This window comes from Gobio gobio (genome assembly GCF_949357685.1).
Source record: "Gobio gobio genome assembly, chromosome: 14".
Classification (NCBI taxonomy): Eukaryota; Metazoa; Chordata; class Actinopteri; order Cypriniformes; family Gobionidae; genus Gobio; species Gobio gobio.
In genome coordinates this window covers 53,401,617-53,429,116 of record NC_137107.1, presented here as the reverse complement: position 1 = coordinate 53,429,116, position 27,500 = coordinate 53,401,617, and the positions used below count along the sequence as shown (strand labels likewise).

Sequence of the window (27,500 nt, the reverse complement as noted above, 5' to 3'; positions counted from 1 at the left end):
TCCTCCATGACCCTGTGGCCGGTTCTCCACTGGTCCTTCATGACCCTGTGGCCGGTTCTCCACTGGTCCTCCATGACCCTGTGGCCGGTTCTCCACTGGTCCTTCATGACCCTGTGGCCGGTTCTCCACTGGTCCTTCATGACCCTGTGGCCGGTTCTCCACTGGTCCTTCATGACCCTGTGGCCGGTTCTCCACTGGTCCTTCATGACCCTGTGGCCGGTTCTCCACTGGTCCTTCATGACCCTGTGGCCGGTTCTCCACTGGTCCTCCATGACCCTGTGGCCGGTTCTCCACTGGTCCTCCATGACCCTGTGGCCGGTTCTCCACTGGTCCTCCATGACCCTGTGGCCGGTTCTCCACTGGTCCTCCATGACCCTGTGGCCGGTTCTCCACTGGTTCTTCATGACCCTGTGGCCGGTTCTCCACTGGAGATGCTCTGACCCGTCACAATCTGGCCCTTGTCAGACTCGCTCAAATCCTTACGCTTGCCCATTTTTTCTGCTTCTAACACATCAACTCTGAGGACAAAATGTTCACTTGCTGCCTAATATATCCCACCCACTAACAGAGATCATCAGTGTTAGTCATAATGTTATGCCTGGTTGGTGTACATACATACTCACACACACACACACACACACACACACTTATTATACATTTTTTATTATAAAAATAAATACTTACTTACAAATAAATAATATTAAAAAAATCAATAAAATAAACAAATTTGACGATTCAAAATAGATGAAAGAATAAGCAACAAAATGATCACATATTAATCGTTGAAAGCAAAATCATAATTGATAGTAAACGCTGATTAATCGCCGTACTGTACACAGCGGCACGAGCCGCGGGAAAGAGCGGGAAAGAGTCAGAACACACACACACACACACACACACACACACACACACACACACACACACACACACACACACACACACACACTCACTCTCTGTCTTTTTCTCACACACACACACACACACACACACACTCACTCTCTGTCTTTTTCTCACACACACACACTGACCTGAGATCAGACGCGCATGTTGTTCTATGACGAGCAGCGACTCACTGTCTGAGCTCCACTGCTTCCTCTGGACACACACACACACACACACACACACACACACACACACAGACACACAGACACACAGACACACACACACACACACGCACACACACACACACACGCACAGTCTTTCTCTTTCTCACACACACAGGAAACGTTGCTGTTCTACTTATAGTCACTCACCACAGAATCAAGAGTGTGTAGATCTGTTGAGTTATAGAGGTACATTTAAGTAGACACACAATACACACACACACACACACACACACACAGTTCCATCTGTTGTCATGATTACAGGCTTTATGTAAGAAACACACCTTCATGTCCTCTTAGAGATAAAGTTTTGTGTGTGTGTGTGTGTGAGAGAGAGAGAGAAAGACAGAGTGTGAGTGTGTGTGTGTGTGTGTGTGTGTGTGTGTGAGAGAGAGAGAGAAAGACAGAGTGTGAGTGTGTGTGTGTGTGTGTGTGTGTGTGTGTGTGAGAGAGAGAGAGAAAGACAGAGTGTGAGTGTGTGTGTGTGTGTGTGTGTGTGTGTGTGTGTGTGAGAGAGAGAGAGAAAGACAGAGTGTGAGTGTGTGTGTGTGTGTGTGTCTATTGTGTGAAAGAGGCTTCATTGCCTTGAAACTATGTGGTCAAGCACACTTCCTTCATCTGTGCACTTCACTTCAGTATATTTGACATGTGTGTGTGTGTGTGTGTGTGTGTGTGTGTGTGTGTGTGTGTGTGTGTGTGTGTGTGTGTGTGTGTGTGTGTGTGTGTGTGAGAGTGCGTGTGTGCGCGCGTGTGTGTGCGTGAGTGAGTGCATATGTGTGTGTGTGTGTGTGTGTGAGTCCTGAACTTCACACACTTAAAACAGCAAACCACCACCAGAACACCCTAGCAACTGCATAACAACGACAGCAGCGGTGGACACACACACACGCACACACACACACACACGATACATCATACCAGGATCTGAACGGTCAGTTTCTCATCATCACATGACCCGTCCAGTCACACACACACACACACACACACACACACACACTCATTCACTCACTCTCTCACACACACACTCATTCACTCACTCTCTCACACACACACACACACACACACACACACACACACACACACACACACACACACACACACACACACACACACACACACACACACACACGAGGCCGATCATGACCCGACCTCACACACATTCACATGAATCTACACACTACTGGACCTGAGTGAAACACCTACCTCAGAGTCAGACGTGTGTGTCACTGCTTCTGTTGGAGCGCGCGTGTGTGTGTGTGTGTGAGAAACCCTGATCTAACATGACTTCCGAGCGGAACAGAAGCAAACACTCGTGGACCGAAGCGACAGCATCTCCACACACACTCGTCCTGTACCCGCTCGAATCTCTGAACACACACTCCTGCGTCTGAACACACACTCCTGCGTCTGAACACACACTCCTGCGTCTGAACACACACTCCTGCGTCTGAACACACACTCCTGCGTCTGAACACACACTCCTGCGTCTGAACACACACTCCTGCGTCTGAACACACACTCGTCCTGCTGGAGAAACAGACTTCAGAACCATCTGCTCCATAAATCTTTCATCACACCCGCTCATAACTTCACCCATTTACACTTCTGCTCCTAAACATGCCTCGTTTCAGCAATGAGACTGGAGTCGCTAACACACACACACACACACACACACACACACACACACACACACACACACACACACACACACACACACACTCTGATGAACACAGGCTGCCTCACTCAGAGAGAAGCGGACTGAAGATGAGGATGGAGATTATGGGCCAATCCCAAATCAATCCCAACCAACAGCCAGAGGATCAGCTGCCATATAAACATTACCTGCGGTCTAACTAGTCGACTTGCTGGCCATTCTGAAGTTTCAGTCAAATAAATGCTGTGTAAAACACACACAATGCGCATCACATGGTTATTCTCATGCATATATGGCTGATTCTGCAACTACTTTTGACCATCCCAATAAAAAAAAATCAACCTCACAGTTTGTAATACATATAAAAATGTACACAAGTCGTTAAGATCTTAATCTGGATAATCTGAATAATTAGTTCAGTTTACTTAATTCAATTGTGCAAACTCGCTGCCTTAATTCAATTAAGTAAGCATTACTTTAAGTTCTAACTTAAACCGTTTAACTGAATTCTACCTGTGATCTGAGGAAGTGAACTCCCAGAGTGCATTGGGGCATGAATAAATTAACTGCTTCGTTTGACTATTTATGTCTTTATTTTACTATTTGTCTTATGTCAGTATTACCCCAATAACGACAGCAAGTAAAATAGTAAAGGTTGTATTAATAATAAATATCAAATATCATTATTTGACATGAAATATAGTTATGTTATACATCGTTAATGGACAAATATTATATATATATTAGGGCTGTCAAAAGATTAATCGCGATTAATCGCATCCAAAATAAAAGTTTGTGTTTACATAATATATGTGTGTGTACTCTGTAAATTATTATTTATATATAAATACACACACATTCACGTATATATTTAAGAAAAAAAAATATTTTTATATATGAAACATTTATATTTATATAAATTATAGATTATATAAATGTATATACATGCAAATATTTCTTAAATATATACATGCTTGTGTGTGTATTTATATATAAATAATAATTAACAGAGCACTCACACATATATTATGTAAACACAAACTTTTATTTTAGATGCGATTAATCTTTTGACAGCCCTAATAAAAACTTAATGTATTTAAATAGCTTTTTCAAATTTGATATAGATTTTTTAAAACACAAAATAGGGAATTTCATGTTTTTTTCTATGACATGTAAAATTTTTACAGTAACCTTAGATGTCAAATGTTTCCATACACACAAAATATAAGATATTTAACTTTTTTTTATGACAGATGTTGCCATTTCAAATGTGTAAATCATCTCATCTTAAGTGTTAAAATATTTTTTGGCAAATGAAAATGTGAAAAAAAAAAAAAAATCGGTAAGGAGAGCCACGAAATCAAAAACAGGCTACAGTAGAGAACAACATGATATACTTCAGCTAATAATATACTGAATATTTGTCATTTAATATTCAGTAAACCTTGAATTTGTCTTTACCGCGACACCTAAATTTGTTCCGCTAATGACATTTTTGCTAATATTTTAGCTAGCAAGGCCTACTATATTAGTTTTGACTCTTAGCATCTTAATATACATTAATTCAACATTAATAAACATTTATTTTTTTAAATGTAGTTCAAAATACACAATTATTAAGCTGAATGCTAAGGACGCTTCTACGTTTCCATAGAAACTATTTGATATAATTTCATAATAAAAGCTTTTTTTCACTGTTGCAGTAAGGACTCAAAAGTGTGGGACAACATAGTATACTCATATATACTTCAGTACTAATAATATCCTGAATATTTGTCATTTAATATTCAGTAAACCTTGAATTTGTCTTTACCGCGACACCTAAATGAGTTGCGGTAAAGATGTGTTTCGGTAATGACATTTATGCAAATATTTTAGCCAATTGGCAGCAAATGTAGTTCAAAATACACAATTATTAAGCTGAATGGTGAGGACGCTTCTAAGGACTTTATGTTTGTGTTTGATAAAATTTCATAATAAAAGCTTTTTTTCACTGTTGCGGTAAGGACTCGAAAGTGTGGGACAGGCACATTTAGTTAAAAAAAAATCATAAAAATGATCAGTAAATAATACAAAGTTTTTTAAGATGCTGTAAATGAATCTGTATATTAAACAATTCCATTTGAAATAATGTCAAATTGTAATTAAATTAGCTTATTTTATGCATCTCAACATTGAGACCACAGGTGTGGGACATCCACAAAAATAGTGTTTTGAGATATAAATGCTTCATAATATTATATTAAATCACATTAATTAGTAATGTGTAATGGCACTGTGAATATATTTACAACAAATGTATTTACACGCAGTTCCCTCGGGGAGTACTGCTGTATTTTGCCTTGTTTTTAATGCACTTTAATGCACTGTATGGAAAATAATGCTTTAAATGAACTTGAGAGATAATGAGATGCGCGCGTCTGATCCGCATCATGTTCGGCAGCGGCTGTTCTTAAAGTGACAGTAGCACTGATAATATCTGTCATTAATGTTCAAAGAACAACGGGAACAGAGAACATGTAGCTTTAATGATGATAAATCTATATTTCACATATTAATTATGCTGTTAATAAAGGTGTTGATAACTTTATTCAATTTCTGTGTAGACTACGTCTGACAGGGAAGGCCATGGGTAAATATAACATTTATTATAATGGGTTTATGTAAAGATTGTTTTAAGTTCAATTAAATTAAAAGTTGTTTTTAAAGCCTAATAAATGTTGAAATTGGCAGCTTTCAGTTATACTGTAATGTCACGTCATTAATGTTTCATATAGACATCAGTGATACTGGCCTTCATTCATAAAAACATGACATATATTTAAAATATAAAAAAATTGTTTCTTCATTAATTAAAAGTCTTTAAATTGTTTCTTCATTAATTTGGAGAGTAACTGAAATTATTAGAATATCAAACTCCAATGTTTTTCATTGCAATTAATCATGATTAATTACAGAGGAAAGTGTGATGAATTAGTTTTTTTTCATTATCAATTCACAGCACTAATATCTAGTTGTGACTTGAAGAGTGCAGTGTTATGATTCAGTATTTGTCCTGAAAAGTAAATGTGATGTTTGTTACCTCAATAAATTTAAGGTCATTCCTATTTTATGTTTTATGTTCTATTATATGAACATTAAAAACACACTCTTTTTACGACTAAAATAACAGTTAAGGGTAAAAAAGGGTTAGGAATTCCCAAAAATTAAAACGGAATTTGGGTAAAAATAAACCGGATTTCATAAGTCTGGGACTTAAAAGAGCCTGTAGTTGCAGAAACCCTCATAAACCCGCAAGAGAAAGCAGAAGAAAGCCCATGTCAGAAGCTAGAGGTGAAAAGCTCGAAGAGTCCGGCTCCATTAAAGGCTAGTAATGGTAGTGGAGAGAGAACTGCGCAAACTAGCTGGTTCCACTCAAATAAATGTCCTCTGAATTTATCTAAAACAAAATTCATGGTATTTGGTAATAAAATGATAGATAAGGATATTAAAATTAAAATTGATAATAATATACTAGAAAGAGTTAATTACATTAAGTTCTTAGGAGTGATTATAGATCATAAAATGGCATGGAAATACCATATACAAAATGTCCAAAAGAAAATATCAAAAACAATTGCAATTTTATATAAATTGCAATATATTTTGAACAAAAGTGCATTATATATATTGCACAGTACTCTCATCACTCCATATTTAACATATGGAATAGAAATCTGGGGAAATGCATATAAATCTAGAACTACTCCAGTTTTCTACTACAAAAGATCCATATAATACCCCAACGAATTCCTTGTTTATCCAGTTGAAAACATTAAAATTCTACGACTTGGTAGATTTGTACACTACTAAACTTGTGTATAAGGCAAGACAACACTCGCTCCCTCATTCCTTGCAAACTATGTTCAGCTTGAGAGATAGTAATGACCATCTATGTTTGATATACCATATTGTAGAACTCATTTAAGAAGAAACTGCCCATCAAATAAAGGTGTTCAGCTTTGGAATAGTTTCCCTGATGAATTCAAAAAGGTTAATACAGTTTAAAATACTTTATAAAAGATTGGTCATGAAAAGATATACTGAATAGTGATGATAATAATAGTAGTAGTAGTGATGATGGTAATGATGACAGTGTTGGTAGTGGTAATGGTGGTAATAATAATAATAATAATAATAATAATGATGCATGTTTTTGGTGTTTTTTTTTTTAAATACACATTGAGAAAATCCTATATTCATCATATTAAATGAATGTTAATTAGTGCTGCTTGTGTGGAGTTAAGGGTAGACATTAGGGATGCAACACTACATTTAGTCCACGGTTCAATACACACCTCGGTTTTTAACCACGGTTTTCGGTTCGGTTCGGTTCTGATGGCTTGTCACATACATTTTTTGTTATTCTATTCGTAGGCGACAGGAACCGCAAGAGGTTAAAGAGAAAAAATAAAATTTTTATTGCAATACTCTTTCTTTATTTTACTTAAAAGAATTGAAAAACATACCTTAAACTTAAAACTTTACTTATAAAAACCCTTGTATTCCTAGTGTATTGTATAATATAAAATAAGTATATATATATATATAAATATCTATTCTGTAATGACGTGTTTGACAAGTGTTTAGTGCGCGCGCTCTGAAAAGCACATGTTAAAACCGCACACGCGAATGAGCCGGCAAGGCTTAAAAACACATGCAAATAATGAACTTTAGTGATTGTGAATAACTCTAGTGTCCCGTGAGTATAACTCCACCACTGACCTGTGATGGGAATGTATGTCGTTGTTCAGTGTTGGGATGGAGGCAAATTATAGAATTTGTAGAAAAATACTTAATTAAATGCAAAACCAATTCACAAGCACGTATTGAACCGTGAAGGCCGTACCGAACGGTTCAATATTATATTGAGAATTGTGGCATCTCTAGTAGGCATAATATAAGCTTTAGCTTCAGCATACACCTTTGGTCAATAAAAATGTAAACATTATTTTTTGTTTATTTAAAAAAAAAAAAAAATTATTTATGGGTGCTTGTATATACATAGTTGTATGTATTAAGGATGCCACAATTCTCAATATAATATTGAGCCGTTCGGTACGGCCTTCACGGTTCAATACGTGCCTGTGAATTGCGGTTTTTCGGTTTTGCATTTAATTAAGTATTTTTCAACAAATTCTATCATTTGCCTCCATCCCAATATACTGAACAACGACATCCATTCCCATCACAGGTCAGTGGTGGAGTTACACTCACTGAACACTATAGATATTCACAATCACGAAAGTTCATTATTTGCATGTGTTTTAAAGCCTTGCCAGCGTGTGCAGTTTTAACATGTGCTTTTCCGAGCGCGCGCACTAAACGCCTGTCAAACACGCGATTACTGGACTAAGTCGTCTTACTGCACTAATACTGTCAAATACACACAAGGTTAACATAAACACAGTCGATTATGTCTAAAGTGACAGTAAAATCGTGTGTGTCTGTATATTAGATGTGTGCAGGTCTTTAATTGACAGCGGCGCAGCCTATAGTGAACATGCCATCCTTAAAGGGACAGTTCACCTCTAATGTCATTATTTACTCACTCTAATATTGTTCCAAACCTGTATTAATCTCATTTTTGAGTGAACTATCCCTTTAATGTTAATACAACAACAAAAGACAAAGAGAAAATCACTCACTGCTCTTGACTGAAGAACTAATACAGTAGCTTTGATAAGAATCAGTGTATATTTTATAGTGAAGTCCATGAAGTGTTTTATTTTTACATTTATTCATTCAATCTCATACTGTAATGCTGCTGTACAGCTCTGAGCTGCCAGTGTAAATCTATATATATATTTATTTTATATTATACAATACACTAGGAATGTGTACAAGGTTTTTTTTGAAGTAAAGTTTTAAGTTTAAGTAAGGTTTTTCAATTATTTTAAGTAAAATAAAGAAAGAGTATTGCAATTAAAAAATAGTCTTTTTTCTCCTTAAGCTCTCGCTGTTCCAGTCGCTTAAGAATAGAAGAGCAAAAAACTGATGTGACAAGCCATCAGAACCAAACTGAAAACTGTGGTTAAAAACCGAGGTGTGTATTGAACCGTGGACTAACTGTAGTGTTGCATCCCTAGTGTGTATGCACCTGTGTGTCTCATGCTTTCCTGTGTAAAATGATTGCAAATGGAATTTTGCTTGTTGACCAATAAATAAATAATAAAAAAAAATAAACATTAAAGGGTCAGTGGGTTAGTAAAGCAGCAGAAAGTAAGGAGGGAGTTCTCACCGGTGGTGTTTTTTGGGAGGTGGTGGAGGTGGTGGAGCAGGGTCTGGACTGGTGATGGGTTCGCTGGTGTGGACCGGAGGAGCTCGCATGCTCTCGCTGGCTTTACGGTCCGCATCTGGCGCCTGACTGGAGCTTTTGTTGCCCGTGCCTGGCATCGCATTGCTCTCACTCTTCCATTCTCTGGATGCAAACCCCCGAACAGCGGGAGCATTGATGGAGTCGGCCGGCCGAGAGCTGGATCTCTGGGGCTCCACCTCCTCTTCCACCTCATCAATACAGCCCTCCAGACTCCGGGGTTTCCGAACCGGGACGGTGTGAGCGGAGGCATCCATGACTTTTGGAGGAAGAACCATGTTAAAGCTTAGCTCGGGGAGCGGAAGAAGGGACAAGCTGGAGGTGCCAAGTCTGGGTGGACGGGAGTTAATCTTGGGTGGAACCGGGGGACTTGACTGAGGCTTGGGTTGGGTGGAAGAGTTCTGGATTGCTTCAGGAGCGCTTGGCCAAGGGAACGCAGAGTCCTTCGGGCTGAAGTGGGTCCACTGGGTGCTCACTGCAGAATCCGGGCTGCTCAAGTAAAACGTCCGGTTGTTTTCTTCCGTATGGACGGCCATTACTGAGATGGTCGCTCTTTGATTGTCGCTGGCATTGACCTCGGTTTCCGACTGCGGAACATCGCGTCTTTTCCTCTTCGTGCTCTGGGCATAGATCGGCTCGCTTTCCTCAAGCCCGTTTTGTCCCACTAACGAATCCGTGCTGGAGCTCGAGTCCGACTCGAGGCTTTCATGCAAAGAGTCTGGAGTCATCGGAGATGGCGAATTAATCACATTCCCTGGTGAGTCCTGTTCAACTCGGGACACTCTTGTAACTCCATCAGCGCTTCCATTGGTCCGTTGAGTCCCGTTGAGAAGACATGAATCTCCATTGGCGTAAGTGCTCTTGACCGCTTTGGTCATCGGTCTATAGGGGGCGCTGTTCCCGTTCTCTTTCAGACTGCGGGAAACACAGCCATCTTCCTGACTCACGAATATACTGCTGAGAATCATGCAGTCTTTGGAGAATCCAGTGGGTGAACAGATGTCCGGGGAGAACTTCTTCCCGTTTTGTATGATGGTTTCTCTTAGAGAACGATTACATCCACTGCTATCGATGTACAGAGGAGCCAAATCCAGGGCTTTCTTGAGTCCGGCCGAGGTCTTCTGGGTATCCTGAGACACAGAAGCAATCAAACATTTTACATTCACATTTACGCATTTATCAAATGCTTTCAGGGTTCATGCTTTATCAGGTCTTGCTTTCCCTGGGAATCGAACGCATGGCTTTTGTGTAGCTATAAAACATTGATTAATGATTCATTGACAGTGAAAAAACTGCGGTGGCCCAGTTGTGCACAACACAACGAAATTTAAAAAGCAAACATAAGTTCACAAACACAACAAACAACGAAATCAAGCCACAACAAAATCAAGCCACAACACAACGAAATCAAGCCGTAACATAACAAAATCAAGCCACAACACAATGCAACAAAATCAAGCCACAACACAACAAAATCAGCCCACAACACAACGAAATCAAGCCACAACACAACGGAATCAAGCCACAACACAACGGAATCAAGCCACAACACAACGGAATCAAGCCACAACACAATGCAACAAAATCAAGCCACGACACAACGAAATCAGCCCACAACACAACAAAATCAAGCCACAACACAACAAAATCAAGCCACAACACAACGAAATCAAGCCGTAACATAACAAAATCAAGCCACAACACAATGCAACAAAATCAAGCCACGACACAACAAAATCAAGCCACAACACAACGAAATCAAGCCGTAACATAACAAAATCAAGCCACAACACAATGCAACAAAATCAAGCCACAACACAACAAAATCAAGCCACAACACAACGAAATCAAGCCACAACACAACAAAATCAAGCCACAACACAAGGAAATCAAGCCACCGACCAGTGCTCTCGGATCGCTGTAAAGTTTTTCTTGCCACTGTTCTATAGATTCGCCAGTCTTACAAAGATATCAATGCTACTATCAGTTTAAGTGTATGTAACCATTGTATATTGACATGAAATATTAATTCAAAATGCATTATAGCTGCATATGTAGCTCATAATCTAGTGTGTTGTGGCTTGATTTTGCTGGGTTGTGTTGTGGCCTGATTTTGTTTCGTTGTGGCCTGATTTCATTGTGTTGTGGCATGATTTCATTGTGTTGTGGCTTGATTTCGTTGTGTTATGGCTTTATTTTGTTGTGTTGTGGCTTGATTTAGTTGTGTTGTGGCTTGATTTCATTGTATTGTGGCTTGATTTCATTGTATTGTGGCTTGATTTGATTTAGTTGTGTTGTGGCTTGATTCGATTTCGTTGTATTGTGGCTTGATTTCATTGTAATGTGGCTTGATTTCGTTGTGTTGTGGCTTGATTTTGTTGTATTGTGGCTTGATTTCGTTGTATTGTGGCTTGATTTCGTTGTGTTGTGGCTTGATTTTGTTGTGTTGTGGCTTGATTTCGTTGTGTTGTGTCTTTATTTTGTTGTGTTGTGGCTTGATTTCGTTGTGTTGTGGCTTGATTTCGTTGTATTGTGGCTTGATTTCATTGTATTGTGGCTTGATTTCATTGTATTGTGGCTTGATTTGATTTAGTTGTGTTGTGGCTTGATTCGATTTCGTTGTATTGTGGCTTGATTTCATTGTAATGTGGCTTGATTTCGTTGTGTTGTGGCTTGATTTTGTTGTATTGTGGCTTGATTTCGTTGTATTGTGGCTTGATTTCGTTGTGTTGTGGCTTGATTTTGTTGTGTTGTGGCTTGATTTCGTTGTGTTGTGTCTTTATTTTGTTGTGTTGTGGCTTGATTTCGTTGTGTTGTGGCTTGATTTCGTTGTATTGTGGCTTGATTTCGTTGTGTTGTGGCTTGATTTCGTTGTGTTGTGGCTTGATTTCGTTGTGTTGTGTCTTTATTTTGTTGTGTTGCGGCTTGATTTCGTTGTGTTGTGGCTTGATTTCGTTGTGTTGTGGCTTGATTTCGTTGTGTAGTGGCTTGATTTCGTTGTGGTGTGGCTTGATTTCGTTGTGTTGTGGCTTGATTTCGTTGTGTTGTGGCTTGATTTCGTTGTATAGTGGCTTGATTTCGTTGTGGTGTGGCTTGATTTTGTTGTGTTGTGGCTTGATTTCGTTGTGTAGTGGCTTGATTTCGTTGTGGTGTGGCTTGATTTCGTTGTGTTGTGGCTTGATTTCGTTGTGTTGTGGCTTGATTTCGTTGTATAGTGGCTTGATTTCGTTGTGGTGTGGCTTGATTTTGTTGTGTTGTGGATTGATTTTGTTGTGTCGTGGCTTGATTTCGTTGTGTTGTGGCTTGATTTTTTTGTGTTGGGCTTGATTTTGTTGTGTCATGGCTTGATTTCGTCTTGTTGTGGCTTGATTTCGTTGTGTTGTGGCTAGATTATTGTAATGCTCTACTGGGTGGTTGCCCTGCTCGCCTAATAAACAAACTCCAGCTGGTCCAAAACGCAGCAGCTCCAGTTCTTACTAGAACCAGGAAGTGTGACCATATTAGCCCAGTTCTGTCAACACTGCACTGGCTGCCTATTAAACATCACATACATTTTAAAATCTTGCTTATTACTTACAAAGCACTAAATGGTTTATGTCCAGTTCTTGAGCAAAATCTTAACACATTATCCTCCATCACATCTACTGCGCTCTCTAAACTCTGGCCAGTTGATCATACCGAGAATATCCAAATCAACTGCAGGCGCTCGATCCTTTTCCTATTTAACTCCGAAACTCTGGAACTCTTCCTAACATTGTTCGGGAAGCAGACACACTCTGTCAGTTTAAATCTAGACTAAAAACACATCTCTTTACTGTGGCATACACATAAAACACTTTTTCAATGAAATGATTGTTAGGCTGCATTAACTAGGTCAGCCGGAACCGGGAACACTTCCCATAACACCTGATGTACTCGTGACATCATCAGAAGAATGGCATCTACGCTAATGATAGTCTCTCTGTTTATCCCGAGGTTTACTGCAGTCAGCCGGATCCGGGCCGTATCCAGATCAGATGCTGGACCTGCGCTCAGAGAAGACCAACACATGACCGACACATGACCGACACATGACCGACACATGACCAACACATGACCAACACATGACCAACATGACCGACACATGACCGACACATGACCAACATGACCGACACATGACCGACACATGACCAACACATGACCGACACATGACCGACACATGACCAACGCATGACCAACGCATGACCAACGCATGACCTACACATGACCGACACATGACCGACACATGACCAACGCATGACCAACGCATGACCAACACATGACCGACACATGACCAACACATGACCGACACATGACCGACACATGACCAACGCATGACCAACACATGACCGACACATGACCAACACATGACCGACACATGACCGACACATGACCGACACATGACCGACGCATGACCAACACATGACCGACACATGACCGACACATGACCAACACATGACCAACATGACCGACACATGACCGACACATGACCAACATGACCGACACATGACCGACACATGACCAACACATGACCGACACATGACCGACACATGACCAACGCATGACCAACGCATGACCAACGCATGACCTACACATGACCGACACATGACCGACACATGACCGACACATGACCAACGCATGACCAACGCATGACCTACGCATGACCTACGCATGACCTACACATGACCGACACATGACCGACACATGACCGACACATGACCGACACATGACCAACACATGACCAACATGACCGACACATGACCGACACATGACCGACACATGACCGACACATGACCGACACATGACCAACACATGACCGACACATGACCGACACATGACCGACGCATGACCGACGCATGACCAACGCATGACCAACGCATGACCTACACATGACCAACACATGACCCAACACATGACCAACACAACACATGACCAACTCATGACCGACGCATGACCGACACAAGACCGACACATGACTGACACATGACCGACACATGACCAAAACATGACCGACGCATGACCGACGCATGACCGACGCATGACCGACGCATGACCGACGCATGACCGACACATGACTGACACATGACCGACACATGACCGACACAAGACCAATACATGACCAACATGACCAACACATGACCGACACATGACCGACACATGACCGACGCATGACCGACGCATGACCGACACATGACCAACACATGACCAACAAAAGACCAACACAAGACCAATACATGACCAACATGACCGACACATGACCGACACATGACCAACGCATGACCAACGCATGACCAACGCATGACCAACACATGACCAAAACATGACCGACACATGACCGACACATGACCGACACATGACCGACACATGACCAACACATGACCTACATGACCAACACATGACCTACACATGACCAACATGACCAACGCATGACCTACGCATGACCAACGCATGACCAACGCATGACAAACTCATGACCAACGCATGACCAACGCATGACCAACGCATGACCAACGCATGACCAACACATGACCAACGCATGACCAACGCATGACCGACGCATGACCAACACATGACCGACGCATGACCAACACATGACCGACACATGACCCTGAAGTGTCTGAGAGACCGTGATTATGCTCCCCCTGAAGCTGCCTCATCGTCACGGTATCCTCATTAACCCGTCTCCAGCGTGATGACTCCGATTGTTCGATTATTCTGATCTATAATGACCTCTGACCTGTAAAGTTGCCAGAATAATAATCATACGCTGTTTGTTAATTGGCCAGAGGAGAACTGCCCCCCCGACTGAGCCTGGTTTCTCCAAGGTTTATTTTCCTCCATTCTGCTCCTGATGGGGTTTGGGTTTTCTTGCCACTGTCGCCTCTGGCTTGTGTTGCTCAGTTGGGGACACTACATGTTCAACTAAATATCCAAATAAATCTAATTATTAAACTAAATTACTGATCTAAAGCCCACACTGTCACTGTATGATAATTGAAATGAGCTGATGACATCAACGCTTTCTCTTTGATTTTTGATTCTCCGAATCAAATTCTGTTGCATCATTTTCCTGTTTTACACTGTGAAGCTGCTCTGAAACAATCTGTTAAAAGCGCTATATAAATAAAGTTGACTTGACACTACTGGGTCACCGTAAAAACCCACCTTGAGATCACGACGCCAAAGCGTAAACAAACACCTTCACAGGTAAACCCAGGCATGTCTGCGCAATGCATTGATTATATTGACAGTTATTCACACAAGTACAAATGACCAATCATCTTGGACTCCACAGACGCCTTTCAGTGACTCACTGTCTGTGTGTGTTTGCTTTGTAGCCGCCACAGAAATGAATCAATGCCCTTGGCGGTGATCTAATTATCTTTGTTTAAACAGCCTGAATGTGTCCATATCAATCCCTTCCTGTAAAGCGTGCACACAGCTGCATGGCCGTCTGTTATCTTGCGTTTACAAAGACATTCCTGTCTCCACCCATGTGGTGGAGAATGTGATTAAGCCCCGCCCCCCTGAGTCTAATGCTGCGTTCACACCAAACGTGAATTGAGCTTCAAAATCGCATCTACCGCGTCTAGATTCACGCGCGAACATTTTGAATGCATTCGCGCGTCCGCCGCGAATTGGACGCACGTAGAAATCGAGCGCTGGAAGCGAAATTGACGCACGTTCAAGGCACTCCAGGAGAAATATGTCATAAAACACCACTCTGCCTCTTTTCATTTTCATTAAACATATATATTAAGCATTAATAGCCACACACATGTGGTCCAGGCAACTCTACATTATCTTCACTGCATGTATGTTTAAATATCCTTAAAATATAAAGTTATGAAACTTCTCTTTGCCCTCAGTCAAAACGATTTGGCAGACAACAAATGATAGATTCATGAGAGCAAAGATCGGCCGTTAGATCAGCACAAGATGAGCCGCTACAGGCCATCAAAGCAGCAGCAGACGCCAGAAGGACTGGCTGAGGAAAGGCTGCTCTCGCCGGGGTTAATGAGCGCTGATTGCCCGGTGATCGCCTGGATCTCACAACTCCAAAAACACAAGATTATTTTTTTTAAATAGGCGCTCTCTTTATAAATAAACCACCGATTTGAGCTTTAAACAACTACATTCTCACCTGAAAAAGTCTTAAAACTACATTTTGTGACACAATCGTACTATTTTTAATTTATGCAGGGTTTCTCATCACGTCACTTTACCACGTGACAGCAGCGAGCAGGCTCCTGATTGGTTTACGCGGCGCGAATTGACGCCAAAGTTCAAATTTTTCAACTCGGGCGTCAGACGCGAATTCATTTCAAACGCGTGAATGCACAGAAGCACCATTCGCGTGTAACGCGCGTATCGCGCAAGATGCTCAATTCGCGTCCAATTCGCGCGAACTGGACGCGCGAATGAGGCGGATTCGCGTCCTTCGCGCCGTGCGAAACTCGCCTTCCGCGCCGCGAGACCTCCAGACGCGTCAACGCGCCTTTCCATTGAAATCACTCGCGCCAGACGCTCAATTCGCGTTTGGTGTGAACGCAGCATGAGAGTTCACCACTGCCTTCACCTGCTCTGTGTTCATGTTGACGTCCGTCTTGTCCTCCATTGCGATGTCCATGTTCATCATGGTGGGTCTGACAGCGATGGTGGGTTTGCTGTATGGAGAGGGAGAGGTCACCCCATCCTCATCTTCCCCGATCAGACTCGTGCCAGTCTGCCCGTGGGCGCTGCGAGGGTGGAAGCAGTTCTTACAGGAGCCTGGTTTCCACACGTGCTCTGCAAACTCAGCACACGCAGACATTTTAACGTAGACCTCGACTTCCCGTCGGATCGGACTCTAGAAACCAGCCGAGGCGGGCCGGAGGGGTTCAGTCATAGTCTGCCCTACAGGCCAGGTCAGGATATCAGCCGCCTCGAAACCTGAAAAACACAGGATAAAGCGTCAGGTGATTGTGAAGTAAAGCTGCCGCCACGCCTTTAAACCTTTGCACATTTCAAGCGTGTTTCTGACAGGGAAACGCAACCAGACTTTGACCTGAGTAATCAGATGAAAGCACTTCACGCTCGCTAGTGAAGAACAAAAGGTGCAAATCCGCTCCTCTAGTTCCCCGTCCCTCCCGTCATAGAAAGCTTTGGAAAAACTCAACTCAACCACAGCCCGAGTAATGAAACTAATCAACACATGAGGAGAAACTACCCATGAGTAGGGCTGGACCAGACATTTCAAAGCATATTCAGATTTTAGATAACATTTGACATGTATATTTACACTAAAATGGCTTTTTAAACTCATAGTAGTGACAGCTAGATAAACAGTATAGTGAATATTTCATTTAGGGTCATTCCATGTCAAATTTCGGAAACTTCAAATTTTTTATTTTGTTAATATTCTTCTGAATAAAGACAAACATAAATAGTGATGAAAGCCAGAATAGTAAATGTCTCTGATGTGTTTTGTAGAGGAGGGTCAAAATGACCATTTCGCCTGAGGAGCCAAAATACAGCGGTGTAAACATGACTTTAGAAGAAAGGCAGAATTATGATTTTGGTTTTACTCAGAGATTGGTAGATCTATTAGTGAAATCTGTTGACTTTATCAATCTGTGTGTCATTATATGCCAACGGTGAGCGCTCAAACATGGGGAATAAGCACTTCTGCTGTGTCTTTGACTCAAGTTTGCGTGCCTGTAACTCAAGAAGTATTAAAGATATCTCAATATAATCTTAGATTCTGGTTCTTAACAAACTTTTCTCTTGGTATCTTCATTCACTAGGGCCTTAAACATAAAGATTTCAAAAGAAAAGTTTGTTAAGAACCAGAATATAAAATCATTCTGAGATATCTTTTTAAATGACAGACATGCAAACTTTGGAAAAAGAATATTTATGACAGGTATATTATATGCAGTTGTACTGATTGAAAAAAAAAACATCTGTTCTTTAGATATTCCTCTTTAAAAGAAAAAGAAAAAAAATATCAGCTGTGTGTAAAGTGACCCATATTTGGTTTTCAACCACAGAAATTGACCATTTTACTCCCGGAGCCACATTGAGATCTCAATATCTCTGAGATTGAACCATCGAGGGCGTTTAAAATGAAAATACCAAGGGAAAAGTTTGTTAAGAACCAGAATCTAAAAGTATATTAAGATATCTTTAATACTTCTTGAGTTACAGACACGCAAACTTGAGTCAAAGACACAGCAGAAGTGCTTATTCCCCATGTTTGAGCGCTCACCGTTGGCATATAATGACACACAGATTGATAAAGTCAACAGATTTCACTAATAGATCTTCCAATCTCTGAGTAAAACCAAAATCATAATTCTGCCTTTCTTCTAAAGTCATGTTTACACCCCTGTATTTTGGCTCCTCAGGTGAAATGGTCATTTTGACCCTACTCTACAAAACACTGATTACTCACCTGCGTGACATTTCATATTTTGGCGTTCTTCTTCATTTAGGAATTTCTTTCACCAGAAAAAATAAAAAAATGTTTTAGCCAGATATCTTTTTAAATGACAGACATGCAAACTTTGGAAAAATAATATTTATGACACAGGTATATTATATGCAGTTGTACTGATTAAAAAAAAAAACATCTGTTCTTTAGATATTCCTCTTTAAAAGAAAAAAAGTATCAGCTGTGTGTAAAGTGACCCACATTGGTTTTTTGACCACTGAAAATGTGTCCATTTTACTCCCGGAGCCACATTGAGATCTCAATATCTCTGGGACTGAACCATCGAGGGCGTTTAAAATGAAAATACCAAGAGAAAAGTTTGTTAAGAACCAGAATCTAAATGTATATTAAGATATCTTTAATACTTCTTGAGTTACAGACACGCAAACTTGAGTCAAAGACACAGCAGAAGTGCTTATTCCCCATGTTTGAGCGCTCACCGTTGGCATTTAATGAGACACAGATTGATAAAGTCAACAGATTTCACTAATAGATCTTCCAATCTCTGAGTAAAACCAAAATCATAATTCTGCCTTTCTTCTAAAGTCATGTTTACACCCCTGTAATTTGGCTCCTCAGGTGAAATGGTCATTTTGACCCTCTACAAAACACTGATTACTCAGTCAATAGTCAAACGTTCTTCTTCATTTATGCATTTCTTTGACCAGATTTTTTTTTTTTTTTTTAGCCAGGGACATTGTTTAAAGGCATACTACCACACAGACTGACTGATTCAACAGCAGTAGACTGGAGGTCAGTAGATCATTGACCCCGTCCATCTCTAACGCCACTTTCCCAGGCCGCCAGAATTAGAGGCTCTTGTGTTGTTCCTGTGATGTGCTGGAATGCGTCCTCACGTTCTGGAGGGCCGGATCTCTCTCTCTCTCTCTCTCTCTCTCTCTCTCTCTCTCTCTCTCTCTGACGGGTCGGCATGTGTGGAATGTGCCGGAGACTCGCACCACGGTGAGCTTTCACACCACAACAACATCTACGCGTCTCCTCGACACGAACACCGGCGCGAAAACTCTCACACAGACGCCTTCTCACTGCCTTGAGACCTTTCAGAGATTTCAAGAGGGCATGTGCACTTTTCTGGCTCTACTAGAGCATTATTTCCACATATCCTCCGTTGTTGCGGCTCCTCTCTTCCCAGTCTGTCAGTAACGCTCTATCTCTATGAAGCCCCGCCTTCTGAAAATTAAAGGGTTAGTTCACCCAAAAATTAAAATTCTGTCATTAATGACTGAGCCTCATGTGGTTGGACACCCGTCAGACCTCCGTTCATCTTCAGACACAAATGAAGATATTTTAGTGTAAATCTGATGCTCTGAAAGGCCTCCATTGGCTCAACTTTACACTCTCAAGACCCTTAAAAGACACTAAAGACTAAAGTTACAAAGTCCATCTCACTACAGCGGCTCTACAATAACTTTATGAAGACGAGAATAGTTTCTGTGCGCAAAAAAACCCTAAATAACGACTTATATAGTGATGACGATTTCAAAACATGGCATCATGAAGCTTCGAAGCGTTATGAATCAGTGAGTCGATTCGGCGGTTCAGAGCGTTATGAATCAGTGAGTTAAATCATGATTCGGATCGCGTGTCAAACCGCCAAACTGCTGAAATTTGGCGATTCAAACCACTGAATCGACTCACTGATTCATAACACTCTGAACCGCTGAATCGACTCACTAATTCATAACGCTCTGAACCACTGAATCGACTCACTGATTCATAATGCTCTGAACCGCTGAATCGACTCACTGATTCATAATGCTCTGAACCGCTGAATCGACTCACTGATTCATAACGCTCTGAACCGCTGAATCGACTCACTGATTCATAATGCTCTGAACCGCTGAATCGACTCACTGATTCATAACGCTCTGAACCGCTGAATCGACTCACTGATTCATAACGCTCTGAACCGCTGAATCGACTCACTGATTCATAATGCTCTGAACCGCTGAATCGACTCACTGATTCATAATGCTCTGAACCGCTGAATCGACTCACTGATTCATAATGCTCTGAACCGCTGAATCGACTCACTGATTCATAATGCTCTGAACCGCTGAATCGACTCACTGATTCATAACGCTCTGAACTGCTGAATCGACTCACTGATTCATAACGCTCTGAACCGCTGAATCGACTCACTGATTCATAACGCTTCGAAGCTTCATGAGGCCGTGTTTTGAAATCGTCATCACTATATAAGTCGTTATTTAGGGTTTTTTTGCGCACAGAAACTATTCTCGTCTTCATAAAGTTATTGTAGAGCCGCTGTAGTGAGATGGACTTTGTAACTTTAGTCTTTAGTGTCTTTTAAGGGTCTTGAGAGTGTAAAGTTGAGCCAATGGAGGCCTTTCAGAGCATCAGATTTACACTAAAATATCTTCATTTGTGTCTGAAGATGAACGGAGGTCTGACGGGTGTCCAACCACATGAGGCTCAGTCATTAATGACACAATTTATATTTTTGGGTGAACTAACCCTTTAAATGTGCTCTGATTGGTCGGCTGGAGAAGTGTGTTGTGTTTGGGAAATGCCCCGCCCCTTACCATAAACGCCAGTTTCAATCATAGATATCCATAATAAAGGCTCGATGTCTTACGTCTCTAACGTCATCAGCGGCGGCCATCTTGTCACAGGCTGTGGCTCCTGATGTGAGGCCAGTGATCTGATTCTGAACACAAATACTCTTATCTCGCTCAAATCTGGACGCATTTACAAATGCTTTGGTTTCTTACAAACGTCATTAACGTGGCTATCATTATGGATGCTTGAACAAATTATGAATAATTATTCATAAGTGTGTAGTGTCATAACTACATCCTTTCTTGGATTTTTTTTTTGGATGTTTGGAAACTTTTCAGGATTTGTGGAAACGTTTTAGGATTTTTGGAAACTTTCTTGGATTTTTTAAAAAGTATTTTTGGAAACTTCAGGATTTTTGAAAACTTTCTTGGATTTCTTTTAGGATTTTTGGAAACTTTTTAGGATTTTTGGAAATTTTCTTGGATATATTTTAGGATGTTTGGAAACTTTCTTGGATTTTTGGAAACTTTTTATGAATTAAAAAAAAAGGGATTTTTGGTATCTTTCTTGGATTTCTTTTAGGATTTTTGGAAATTTTCTTGGATTTCTTTTAGGATTTTTGGAAACTTTCTTGGATTTTTGGAAACTTTCTTGGATTTCTTTTAGGATATGTGGAAACTTTTCAGGATTTGTGGAAACGTTTTAGGATTTTTGGAAACTTTCTTGGATTTCTTTTAGGATTTTTGGAAACTTTTTAGGATTTTTGGAAATTTTCTTGGATATATTTTAGGATGTTTGGAAACTTTCTTGGATTTTTGGAAACTTTTTATGAATTAAAAAAAAAGGGATTTTTGGTATCTTTCTTGGATTTCTTTTAGGATTTTTGGAAATTTTCTTGGATTTCTTTTAGGATTTTTGGAAACTTTCTTGGATTTTTGGAAACTTTCTTGGATTTCTTTTAGGATATGTGGAAACTTTTCAGGATTTGTGGAAACGTTTTAGGATTTTTGGAAACTTTCTTGAATTTTTTTATGTATTTTTAGAAACTTTTCAGGATTTGTGGAAACGTTTTAGGATTTTTGGAAACTTTCTTGGATTTTTTTTAGGATTTTTGAAAACTTTCTTGGATTTCTTATAGCATTTTTGGAAACTTTTTAGGATTTTGGGATTTTTTTAGGATATTTGGAAACTTTTTAGGATGTTTGGAAACTTTCTTGGATTTTTGGAAACTTTTTATGATTTTTGAAGAAAAAAAAAGGGATTTTTGGTATCTTTCTTGGATTTTTGGAAACTTTCTTGGATTTCTTTTAGGATATGTGGAAACTTTTTAGGATTTTTGGAAACTTTCTAGGATTTTTGGATTTTTTTAGGACTTTTGGAAACTTTTTAGGATTTTTGGAAATTTTCTTGGATTTCTTTTAGGATTTGTGGAAACTTTAGGATTATTGGAAACTTTCTTGGATTTCTTTTAGGATTTGTGGAAACTTTAGGATTATTGGAAACTTTCTTGAATTTTTGGAAACTTCCTTGGATTTCTTTTAGGATGTTTGGAAACTTCCTTGAATTTTTGGAAACTTCCTTGGATTTCTTTTAGGATGTTTGGAAACTTCCTTGGATTTTTGGAAACTTTTTTAGGATTTAAAAAAAAAAAAGGATTTTTGGTATCTTTCTTGGATTTTTGGATAAAAAAAAAGAAGGATTTTTGGAAATTTTTGGAAACTTTCTTACATCTCTGACGTTTATAACAAACCAAACAGTTTGAAAATCGGTAGAAAATTGAGCAAGTTATGGTGATTTAAAAAGTGCACGCACCATTAAAACACAATGAGTGAGCGAGCTGACTGAGACAAGATGGCCGCCAGATGCGGATGAGACATCTAGCCTTTATTATGTATATCTATGCTTTCAACCAACTCAACCAGGCCCCGCCCCTTTATTCTGCGCATTAATTATTATAATGAGGAATATTGTGACGTGTTGGAAAAGGCGTTCCAGGGAGTTCTTCCCAGACAGATGAAGATGGGGAAGGTGCTCTTTAAAGTCATGGAAAGAGTGACTGAGACTCTCTCTGTGCCGACATTCTCCATCTTTCCCAAAGGAAAATGAATCATTACCTGAGGCTGAACTTTCCCACCAGATCAAGCGGTCACATCATTTCCTGTTTTAACCCGCCGTGCCTTTAAATACTTCCAGCAACTGTGTCTGGGAATAGAGTCCTGTCCCGAAGTCAGAGTGGTTTAGAAACGGTCTCTCGGCCTCCAGCACCTGCTGCTCCAGATGCTGTGTGTGTGTTAATAAAGCCTCTTCAGCAGCTAAAGCAGAGGAGTAAAGCTGCCCTGGTGGAGATGAGCTGATCTTACACACTCTCAAACACTGCAGGAAGCCAGAGAAGGAGGAAGGACGACGAGGAGGGATTGTGAAACTCAAGCTCTGAATAAAAAGCGGATCAAATGTTGCTTCCTTTAACATCGTCATCATGGATATTCCAGATCTAGGGCTTGAGAAAGTGTGTCTAATACATGAGATTTGAATCCAGTCTGTGTTGATCGTACTGTGTTCAGAGTTATGGATTCATTCGTTTGATCCGAACACCATCATAACATCTGAGATGATAACTCTATATACTGGCTTTTGACAGAACATCCCCTGTTTGGGTTGACAGAGTTTAACTCACACACTAAAACATCCTGAAAGACGACTGCACTAAAATGTTGTTCATTTCCCCCAAATAAAGGATCATGTGTTTGCTTTGGTCACTACCGGAACATGATGATGTCACAACCAGGGCTGCAAAGTTTTGGAAACTTTTTAGGATTGTTAAATAAAAAATTAAAATTAAATTTTTTCAAGTATTTGTGGAAACTTTTTAGGATTTTTCGAAATTCTTGGATTTTTGGAAACTAGGATTTTTGGATTTTTTTTTTTTAAAGGATTTTTGGAAACTTTCTTGGATTTTGGGAATTTGCTTAGGGTTTTTGGAAACTTTCTTGGATTTCTTTTAGGATTTTTGGAAACTTTCTTGGATTTTGGAAACTTCATAGGATTTCTGTTAGGATTTTTGGAAATTTTCTTGGATTTTTGGAAACTTTCTTGGATTTCTTTTAGGATTTTAGAAAATTTCCTTGGATTTTTTTTTAAAGGAATTGTGGAAACTTTCTTGGATTTTTGGAAACTTTATAGGATTTCTGGAAATTTTGTTGGATTTTTGGAAACTTTCTTGGATTTTTGGAAACTTTATAGGATGTCTGTTAGGATTTTTGGAAATTTTGTTGGATTTCTGGAAATTTTCTTGGATTTTTTGAAACTTTCTTGGATTTGTGGAAACTTTAAAGGATTTCTTTTTAGGATTTTTGGAAATTTTCTTGGATTTTTGGAAACTTTCTTGGATTTTTGGAAACTTTATAGGATTTCTGGAAATTTTGTTGGATTTTTGGAAACTTTCTTGGATTTTTGGAAACTTTATAGGATTTCTAGAAATTTTGTTGGATTTTTGGAAATTTTGTTGGATTTTTGGAAACTTTATAGGATTTCTGGAAACTTTAAAGGATTTCTTTTTAGGATTTTTGGAAATTTTGTTGGATTTTTGGAAACTTTCTTGGATTTTTGGAAACATTATAGGATTTCTGTTAGGATTTTTGGAAACTTTCTTGGGTTTTTGGAAACTTTATAGGATTTCTGGAAATTTTTTTGGATTTTTGGAAACTCTCTTGGATTTTTGGAAACTTTAAAGGATTTCTTTTTAGGATTTTTGGAAACTTTCTTGGATTTTTGGAAACTTTCTTCGATTTGTGGAAACTTTATTAGATTTTTGGAAACTTTATAGGATTTCTGGAAACTTTTTAGGATTTCTGTTAGGATTTTTGGAAATTTTGTTGGATTTTTGGAAACTTTCTTGGATTTTTGGAAAGTTTCTGAAAATTTACCGGAAAATTTCAACCCCTTTGCGACCCTTGTCACAACCGAAATATGTTTAGGTGGTCGTAGCTGTTTCGGTAATGACAATTTCATGATTATATAATTTAATATAATTTTTTGTGTAACTTTACTTAAAAAAAAAAAATGGAAAAGATAAATATATAAAAAAAAAAATTCACCATAATTTTCATACGTTGAAATTTATGGGTTGGGTTCGGGACAGAAACCTCCCAATTGAAAGTGACCAATAAATGATGATTTGATATGATTATACTAAGCTTACGGTTATTTGAAATGTTACCGTGGGTTTCAAAGGATCTTAGTAAACATGATTTTTAAATGTGTGTTTTGGTGGTGGAACAGGTCTGCAGATTGGCCTCAGAAGCATAACTCATATGAATAATCTCCAGGAGCTGATCCAGACGGGTCTCCGTGTTCCTCAGTGTTTGCTCAGGGAAGGTTAGACTCGCTGGCAACACGTTTGACAAGTCAAAACCCAAGACACAACAGGAGAAGCTCTTTGTTCCTGCAGCAGCTGAAAACACTCCTTCAGGGGGATGGAGGAGCTCCACCACAGCCTCAGCTTTACTGCTGTCAGATATGCAGAAGATCATCCTCTCAGATTCACTCACTACATCAGACGAGCCGCGTTCACATTACTCATCTAATCACACATCCTTCACACAACATGAGGTCAGAGGTCAGGTAAAGGAGTTAAACACAACTCCACATGAACACCAGAACTCACACTGTTCATGTGTAGAATCAGAAATGACTGAGAATCTGAGAGTTTGCAATCATAACTGCAAAAAAAGCTTTTCTTACTTAGTATTTTTGTCTTGTTTTCAGTCCAAATATCTAAAAAATCTTACATTAAGAAGCATTTACTAGACAAGCAAAAGTTTTTGTCTTGTTTTGGGGAAAAATAACTCGTTTATGCTCAAAATAAGCAAAATAATCTGCCAATGGGGTAAGAAAAATAATGTTGTTTTCTGTTTGAATTAAGATTATTTTTCTTACCCCATTGGCAGATTATTTTGAGCATAAACGAGTTATTTTTCCCCAAAACAAGACAAAAACTTTTGCTTGTCTAGTAAATGCTTCCTAATGTAAGATTTTTTAGATATTTGGACTGAAAACAAGACAAAAATACAAAGTAAGAAAATCATTTTTGCAGTGCAGGAACTATAATTAGCATGATCAGATTACACAATCTCTCTGGAAGCTATTTTTCCGCAGAAGTGCGATGTTTATCTCGGAAGTCGGAATTTCAGACATAAACTCGCTCTCGCAATTTTTTTTTTTTTTTTTTTTTTAATTCCGTGTCGGAAACACGTTCACATCTGTTTACACGCTACGCGAATTAGGATGTTAATACTCGATAAAGAGCGCGTTGTGTCGCGTCACACATACACACACACACACACACACACACACACACACACACACACACACACACACACACACACACACATCAGAGCATCATAAACCAGCGCTATAAGGGCGAGTCCATATGGCGTCCGCGCTCCAGTCACGCGAATCAATGAACCTGATCAACATCAGCCGGACGCGCGCGACCCAATCCAGTCCACTCGGAATCTGGTTCTGGTTCCGCGCGCTGATGAAAGCGGGTCCAGATCACAGATCCGTCCTAGTGTATGATGACTGTAGAGGCACGCGTGACACACACACATACACACACAGCTTTACTCACCCGCAGTGAGACACACAGCAGCGCGGGAGCTCATAGATCCACAGAACACGCGAGACCGCGCTCGTGCACGGAGAGACGGAGCGACAGACAGAAGCGCAGCGACTGAGATCAGCGCGAGACTGAAGCAGAGACTCCTGCAGAGGGGGCGGAGCCACACACACACACACACACACACACATAACACGTGCATCACGCACACTCACTGCGAAACCTGCGAGTGTGTGTAAGGGTGTAGTTAGGGCAGGATGTGTTGCTGATGTTCTGAGGGTTGATTGTAAACGCATTAGTGTTCATCAGTCACTGAGATCAATACACTGATCGATCAGATCTCACTGTCAACACACACACACACACACACACACACACACACACACACACACACACACACACACACACACACACACACACACACACACACACACACACACACACACACACACACACACACACACACACACACACACACACACACCATGATCCCAGAGTTTGGGAATTCAGAAAAAATTCCCTGTTCACAGCGCTGGAAGCAGGAGAACTTGTCATGGCATGAACACACACACACACTCACACTCACACTCTCCCTGTCTCTCTCTCTCTCTCTCTCTCACACACACACACACACACACACACACTCACACTCTCCCTGTCTCTCTCTCTCTCTCTCTCTCTCTCACACACACACACACACACACACACACACACTCACACTCTCCCTGTCTCTC

The 27,500-nt window shown here is 40.1% G+C and overlaps 1 protein-coding gene across 1 annotated transcript in view; it reads right to left on the bottom strand.

The window, feature by feature from the left end:
* prag1 (PEAK1 related, kinase-activating pseudokinase 1) overlaps window positions 1-26,899 on the bottom strand; it is a 48,634-nt gene extending 21,735 nt beyond the window's left edge. The window contains exons 1-3 of the mRNA XM_079835459.1: window positions 26,779-26,899; window positions 16,710-17,062; window positions 9,038-10,242 (exon numbers count right to left, since the gene is read on the bottom strand). Coding sequence (XP_079691585.1) covers window positions 9,038-10,242; window positions 16,710-16,943 — 1,439 coding nt within the window. The 5' untranslated portion in view covers window positions 16,944-17,062; window positions 26,779-26,899. The remainder of the gene's footprint in view (window positions 1-9,037; window positions 10,243-16,709; window positions 17,063-26,778) is intronic.
* Between the last annotated feature and the right edge of the window lie 601 nt (window positions 26,900-27,500).